The 7,586-nt window shown below is 38.6% G+C and overlaps 1 protein-coding gene across 1 annotated transcript; it reads left to right on the top strand.

The window, feature by feature from the left end:
* Window positions 1-2,864: 2,864 nt before the first annotated feature.
* Window positions 2,865-6,890, top strand: LOC109468407 (beta-galactoside alpha-2,6-sialyltransferase 2-like). The gene is made up of 7 exons (XM_019766658.1): window positions 2,865-3,086; window positions 3,431-3,538; window positions 3,758-3,845; window positions 4,282-4,646; window positions 4,966-5,499; window positions 5,786-5,912; window positions 6,442-6,890. The coding sequence occupies exons 1-7, from the start codon at window positions 3,034-3,036 to the stop codon at window positions 6,601-6,603; spliced, it is 1,437 nt and encodes a 478-aa protein (XP_019622217.1). The 5' UTR covers window positions 2,865-3,033; the 3' UTR covers window positions 6,604-6,890.
* The last annotated feature ends 696 nt before the right edge of the window (window positions 6,891-7,586 follow it).

Raw genomic sequence — 7,586 nt, forward strand, 5'->3', positions numbered from 1 at the left:
ATAGCAGGAGCCGCCTCACCGTTGACCGGGACAGGGATAGCAGGAGCCGCCTCTCCATCGGCCGGGACAGGGATAGCAGGAGCCACCTCTACATGTAAGTTGACTAGGACATGGATGGCAGGAGCCGCCTCTCCGTTGGCCGGGACAGGGACGGCGGGAGCCGCGTCTTCGTTAGCTGCAGGAATAGCCATTCCTCCGATCCGTTGTCACTCGAAAGAGGGTCCTTTTATGTGAATGTCCAGCAATATTCTGTATGGCATAACAGTCGACATCGTTTCCTTTATTAACAAGCGATGATAACGGCCTTGTACACAATGACATAAGAGCTTACATAGCATGTAATCTAATCAAATAGGAATATCAAAGACGAAATTTCAGCAAACCTGCAAAAGGCAGAGGGTTCATATGTGATAACGTGTCAAAAGCTCATAGCCACTATATATGGCATGTACTCTTGTAGGTAATTTAAGTGCTTTGCCTTGCGCTGGTACCTGAACAATGCGTCTTTTAAAAAAAAGAGGAACTCTGGTGTCGATTACAGGTTTCAATTGTATAAACGCGGCTTGAATGACAAAGTGGGCTGAAAAACACGGCGCACAATGTCAACAAAGAACGCTAGAGCACTTAACAAGTGCAATCTAGTGCAAACCTTCACAACTTGTTAGACGTAAAAATTGTCAAAAAAAGGGTAAAAAGAAATTGAAGCCATACATCTACTTAGAGATCCCCCATTTTTACCCTGACGTCAATGTCGAGAAAACCAGCTTAACCCTTTAAGTGTCAACGTCATGCTCCATTTACACTTCAACTACGCAGTCAATGTTATCAGCACAAGAACTTAGGACTCGGACTTATTCGTCGTAGGATAGTCGCACGATTGATTGCAAACATTCTTGGAATAGTTGGACTGCAATTTCCGTGTAAAATTTGACTGCCTTCTTACAAAAACGGCTGTCCTAGATCCTTGTCGTATGTTGATTCTGTCATGGACTCCTTGGGAATCGTAATTACGACAACAAGATCGTACGACGCTTTACAAACAAATGTGACTGCCGTGGTACCAGGGTATTAACATGGGATATATTGAATTGCCACATGTACAAATATGTAACATAACTCACCGAAAAGTTGAAGTTCCACTAAGTTATGGATGCTTTGCTTGCTGCGCAGAACTCTTATGTCGACACGACTTTCCTAGGCTCTTGGGTGGGGGCAAACAAAACAGCATACGTAATGGTTTGGGCGAAGGGGATTTTTTTTATTGCATCAGCCAAAGTTGTTTTGATCCACTGACTCTTGGACCAGTGCTTTGAACGGGGGTTGGTGTTTTTTTCTTCACTCGCCCTACTAAGCTTCAATTGCAGATAACGTAACACATGGATGAAAAACTTGCTATCGTTGTATGGACACGTATATTATACTTAATGTTATACACGATACAGTATTTGTCATTAGGCCATGTTGATTTGATTATATGGATGACATCCTCCGGGAGCCCCAAAACTGATGCGCGCGTGCGAATAAAAAAAAAAGTTTTGAAAAAAAAAAGTTGTTTTCATTATGAAATCTACGTGGTCATGAGGGTTGAGCAAATGGCACAGAATATGGTTTGGCGAATAATCTAGTCTTCAAATTAATTTCTTTACAATTTCGTCTTTTTTCGTTTGATTTTGGAATTCTACGACATTGGTATAGTTTTTATTAATTTTTTTTGTAACTTATGGTATATTTTTGCTCATTTTGCAACTGTTTTGTACGATTTACAGTATGGTTGAAAACTTTTTTTTTTGTAAACGGCCGAAAATTCATGCGCGCGCGGATGCCATCCATATAATCAAATCAACATGGCCTTATGGTTTGTAAATTGCTACGCCCCCCTCTATTCTATCTCGTACACTGCAATGCACACAGCAATGGTCAAAAGCGACATCTAGCGGTATTCCTGGATCTTTACAGACGCCTTGACAACATAAGTGTACAATTGTATTGTCGTATCATGGACCGGTTAGACCAGTTTATAGCTAAAGACACAGAGGTCACGGATTAAATGACCCGTTCTTAACTCTGGCTTGTTTGCAATGCCGAAGGCTATACACAATTATGCGGGAATGTCTTAATCGCTGGAAGTTAATCGCGTGTGTCCTGGGAACAGTCACACAAGTCTTTGGGAGAAATTTGGTGAAAAGAAATTTGGCAATGAGGTGGAAAATGTTGACCGTACATTGCACTATCCGTACCAAGAAGACAATATGAATATGTGAGAATATACGTTTGTAAGAAACGTCGTCAGCGTATACGCATTGTCATGATAGGAATTTTAGATAAATTCACAATGCGTATCAGTGATGTCAGGGTCGAAAGTTATAGAAGTTACTTGGCTGTCAATCAAAAACAATTGTGCTGTCGAGAGTTGGTATGGTGTAGGTTTTCTCAGTCAAAATTTGACAGAAAAGAGCTATCTAAAGTTGCCATGTCCGCAAAAAAAGACCATAAGATCAAATTTCGCAAAAAAAGGACCATAATATGTTGCCAAGTGACGTCATGGTCCGTGAGGGCGTTTTTTTTGCAGACGATTTTTTTGCAGACGACTTTTCAGACGACAATGGCGCTTTGTGATGACGTCAGAGCCCGGGGGTGTATGACACACGTGGGGTCAAAAAAGGTCACGTCACCTTCATGACGGCAACCAAACGATAAAAATATAAAAGCAAACAAACTAATAAATACTGTCGACGTATGGCTTTTACTTATAAGAAAATAAATATCATGCAAAGAGATATCTCATTTGCATTTGTCTCAGAACGTAGCAAAACTAATTAATGTTAGTATCTAAACAATCAGATGAACAAAATGTCGTTTGCGTGCGGTCTTTCAAGGCTATCTAGTATCTACACTAAGATCTTGTACACTATGTTGTGCTGTCCACATGTAAGATGATTTATCAAAGCATGTTCTTGTCATTTCTTAAGATAGCGAGTTGGTCGATACGTCAGAAGAAGGTGGTTCTAAGATTTTAAGTGTATTGTAAGGATTATGAAAATTGACTTGGTCTTGGCCGCAAAAACTTCGCCCTTACGCAAGAACAGGTTAGTAAATTTTTTCCACACCCTATATAACCCGGGGATACTAGTATACAATCACGGTGAACTCTGTATAAACTTTCACATTTAGAATATTTTTAATTTTTTTTTCGTATTGAATTGCTTTCAACTGTTATAACAATTTGTATTCCTTAAAAGTAATAAATATAGTGTATGTGTACATGAATCTATGGCGATATTAAATTGATTTTATAATATAATTCTAGTTTGCTTCGTTGAAGTTACAAGCAATTGTACATTTGCAATATCAATTTGAAAGTATTCTATCAATTGCTTAGCATAAATATTAAAACTTATAACTATGATGATGATATTATAATTCTTTCTAGGAGTGCTATATTTCGGATGGATGTGCATCGGATACAATACGCATTCCTGTTTTTCGTGGCTTTGTCTGGGAGCTATTTTATGGGACTGATAACCACACTTCGGTCTGCGTAAGTAACAAGAAGTCGAGGATCTCATACCTCCATAAATAGTCGCAAATTTCGTGTTTATTTATAATTTAAAAAAACTGTTGCTTATTCTGTATATGCACAAAAAACTCACACAAACTAGGGAAAATTAATTAATGTATTTCTCTCAGGTTTTGGAGGTCCCCTTTGGCATCATATGGTATTATTAATTTCTTCATATGAATGTGATGATTTCCACAGGCCCCCGGTCCCAATCTACACAGCGAGCCCGCAAAAATTGGAGAGACCACCAGAAGTGCCACAGGTCGGAGAGGTGAAGTTAGTTCGGGTGAGAACTAATTCATTAGAGTAACCAAGAAATGCTCGTTGATTTCCTTTTCACTAAGAGTCAATCATTCTTCTTTTCGTATATAAAAGCATACAAAATCATAAAGAGCAAAGAAAACATAGGCTCATGATGCTAAAAGTCAACAGCATTTTATACTTTCATGATAATGCTTAACCTTATACTACGTCTGTCATTGTTCAATTCACATGCGAATAATTCATTATTTTGAGCTAATTTAAGATAATCTACAACATCAGTTGTTGATATACCAAAGAATGACAAATAATAGATATTTCCACCTATCTACATATTGGTGTTTGCTTGCAAATACCTTTCGAGCACGAGTTTACAAATGAATTTATAGAATGTTTAATGTTATAAACTTATTATTATAATAAATATAATGTTATAATAATGATATGTATTTTACTTACAGAGGGCCAACGATGCACCGTTAGAAAATGACAGACTCGGGGCACCCTCAAATGGAGTGGAGTTTGAATGGGGGAAGGGACCTCCGACCTCAGAAGAGATGAGAGAGTCTTTTGGCGGAGGAGATAGCGATAGCAATGAAGGAGGGAAGGAGAGAAAGAGAAATGATGAAGAAGAAGAGCCAGAGGAAGAAGGTGGAAACGTAGACTATGATATCAGAGGAGACGCTCACGAAAAGGACAAAAGTGAGGAAGAGGATGCTTCTAGTCACGATGAGGAAGAAAAATCCGAAAAGAAAAAGGAAGATAAGAAGAAAGCGAAAAAGGAAGATGAGCCATTTAGCAGCAATACCAATGATGATGATCTCAGGTGAGTTTACACATGAGGTGTCACTTTATCAAGGTGATCATAGTAAACAAACAAACAAACAAGGATGTCCTTGGGTTGTTACAGTACCAGTTTGCTTACAGTAGTATGCCTTTTAAACGATAGTGTAACACGTAACTTTAAATTTTAGCTTTTTAGGCATAATTTACCCATGATAAATTACAGGTTCACAATAGTATAGTAGAGAACCTGTTTTGATTTCACTGTCATCTATGGGCGCCGCCATGTTGGATTTTAGAGTCTATTTCAACATCACAGAACACTATCCAAGTCAACTGAAAATCTGCTATTTCTTCCACAGATCTTTGATATCCTCAAAGATGCCATCCGGACTGGACCTCGTGGACTTTAATTACTTTGAGAAGGACATTAAAAGATGTTTTAACGGTACTCAGTACATCGATGGCTGCAATCGCGACAATGCCATCAAACGGCAACGGACATGCGCAGTCGTGGGCAACAGCGGTATTCTCTCCAAATCCGGCTGCGGTAAAGCCATTGACGATCACGACTTCGTCATCCGGATTAACTTTCCTAATCTGAAAGATTACGAAAAAGACGTTGGCGAGAAGACAAATCTTATGGTTGTCGGGCGCCACGTCTTGAGTGTTATCTACAAATGTATTAAAGACAAACAGGAATGCTTTGTGTTAAAACGGGTGGATGATCTTGACAAAGCGTACCTCTACCATCCCGAAGCCTTGGTGGAATTGGAGTCCCAAACAGCCCGCAGACCTTATAAGAAGATTACTTACGTCAAGAAATATGTCAGCGCACACAAAAACGTCGTGAACTTCCTCTATTCCATGTCCAGTGCTCCAGAAAGAATTAGAGAGTAAGTGTAGCAAAACAAGCGCAATACGTATGCATGGGTCAATAGCACCAAACAACGATATCTGACAAAAACATTCTATTTTAAAGGGAATTTTTTTCAACAGTTTTTACTTTACCTATATTACTGATCTACACAAACGTAGGTAAAGTGACAACACTTTTTAAGTGTTTAAAAAGTGATTTAAAAGTTTTCGTACAGTTATGTGAGTTTTTATAATTATTTGATTTCCTACTTGATATTATGATAATTATACATTTAATTTTTTCTTTCTCGTGGTTACCTTCAGGCTGGGGAGAAGCTTAGTTGAACGTTTCCCGGAAAATCCGAGCAACGGTGCCATCGCGTATTCCCTGGCGCTGACCTTCTGTGATGAAGTGGATCTCTACGGGTTCTTCCCCTTCAAGCAATACCAGGTACTACTATGGCACTTCACGAAAAATTGATTTCTTCGCTGACCGGCTGGCCGGCCTGGATCAGTGAAGAAATCATTTTTTTGGCCTGGAGTTTCGGTTGGTTTCCAATGAAAATGCTTTTAATAACTTTAGTAGTAGTAGAAGTAGTAGTAGTAGTAGTAGTAGTAGTAGTAGTAGTAGTAGTAGTAGTAGTAGTAGTAGTAGTTACAGTACTAAGACATACTTTGTGAGCTGGATTTTTGGTCGAAAGGTCAAATGAAAAGACTTTTAGGACTTTTTAGTAGAAGATGTATAAGTAAATGTAGTAGTAGTAGTAGTACATTATGTAGTAGTAGTAGTAGTAGTAGTAGTAGTAGTAGTAGTAGTAGTAATAGTAGTATAGTAGTAGTAGTAGTAGTAGTAGTAGTAGTAGTAGTAATAGTAGTATAGTAGTAGTAGTAGTAATAGTAGTATAGTACTGTAGTTTTTGTGTATATTTTTGGAAGCCATTGTGTCAAATAACTAGTCATTTTTTCCCTTTTTTACGAAGGACAAGGCAGTATCCCAACACTACCATACCGACCCTGAACTAGGAGGAGATGGATTCGACGAGAAAGCGCTAGAGCAAGAGTGGAGCTACATGAGAGAGTTAGAGTCCAAGGGCGCCCTGAAGTTCTATATTGATGCATGTAAAAGTAAAAACAGTAAATAGTAGATACCTGCTTTGATTGTATCATAATCTCGAGTTGTACTCAACTTGTAGGTTCAAGAAAGCTATGATTTTCAAATCACAATTGTATGATAAGTTTGCTATAGGAGATTTAAGCTGGAAAGGGAAACGTGGTCTTCACTTGGTAGATGGAAGCTAATTTATAATGCTAAACCAAGTCATGTACGTGTAATAGTATACGAAGTAAGTATACAGCGTATACACTGCCTGCATCTGCTACTATTCTTCTATATCAAAGACGAACACAGTGAAATAAATATTCCAGAATCCCCTTCTGTGAGGTTTCATCAGTTTTAACTTCTTGAACTTCGTTTCTAAGGACATGTGAAGATTTATATCAGGAGCATTGATTAACAAAATCAAGCATTACACAGCCTTTAAGTCAAAAGATGTGGTAGACAGGTTTTGTAGCTTTTCTGTAGGCCTTGAACAAAAGATGGCACACCTTCAGATTAGGGGACAGGGCACACGTGCCTTCTACTAATTAGAGGAAGCATATTTTGACCTGAAACAAGATGGCGACCATTTTAGGTCAGAGGTTACATTCAACAGGTTTTGCAACTTCTCTGGAGACGTTAACATTTAAAGGTCATACGGTTGCCTGTGGCAAGGTTTGACCTCCAAACAAGATGGCGGTTCCTTTTAGGTCAAAGGTTACAGTCAACAGGTTTTTCAACTGTTACAGAGTTGTTCAGGTGGAAGATGTCAACAAAGATGGCGGCGCTGTTAGGTCAAAGGTTATGTTGACATTTGAAAGGTTGAAGATATCATATCAGGTACATACTATGTATATCAGTGTACTTGCTTGTGTCGTATGGTTGGAAGTTGGAATCTAACAGGTGGTCCATGTTGTACTTGTATATCTCACTATATTAGGAAATTCGTTCGATCATAGAGTACGATTTTAGATACATGGCTATTTAAATTCTTCTATGAAAAATCACAGTGTAGTGACACGCCAGATT

This window comes from Branchiostoma belcheri, unplaced genomic scaffold (assembly GCF_001625305.1).
Source record: "Branchiostoma belcheri isolate BF01 breed outbred unplaced genomic scaffold, Haploidv18h27 scaffold2, whole genome shotgun sequence".
In the NCBI taxonomy this organism is placed as follows: Eukaryota; Metazoa; Chordata; class Leptocardii; order Amphioxiformes; family Branchiostomatidae; genus Branchiostoma; species Branchiostoma belcheri.

Coding starts and splice junctions, on each gene's coding strand:
- LOC109468407 (XM_019766658.1), top strand. CDS start 3,034: ATGAAAATTGACTTGGTCTTGGCCGCAAAAACTTCGCCCTTACGCAAG. Junction 3,087..3,430: donor TCGCCCTTACGCAAGAACAG/GTTAGTAAATTT, acceptor AATTCTTTCTAG/GAGTGCTATATTTCGGATGG. Junction 5,913..6,441: donor TCCCCTTCAAGCAATACCAG/GTACTACTATGG, acceptor TTTTTTACGAAG/GACAAGGCAGTATCCCAACA.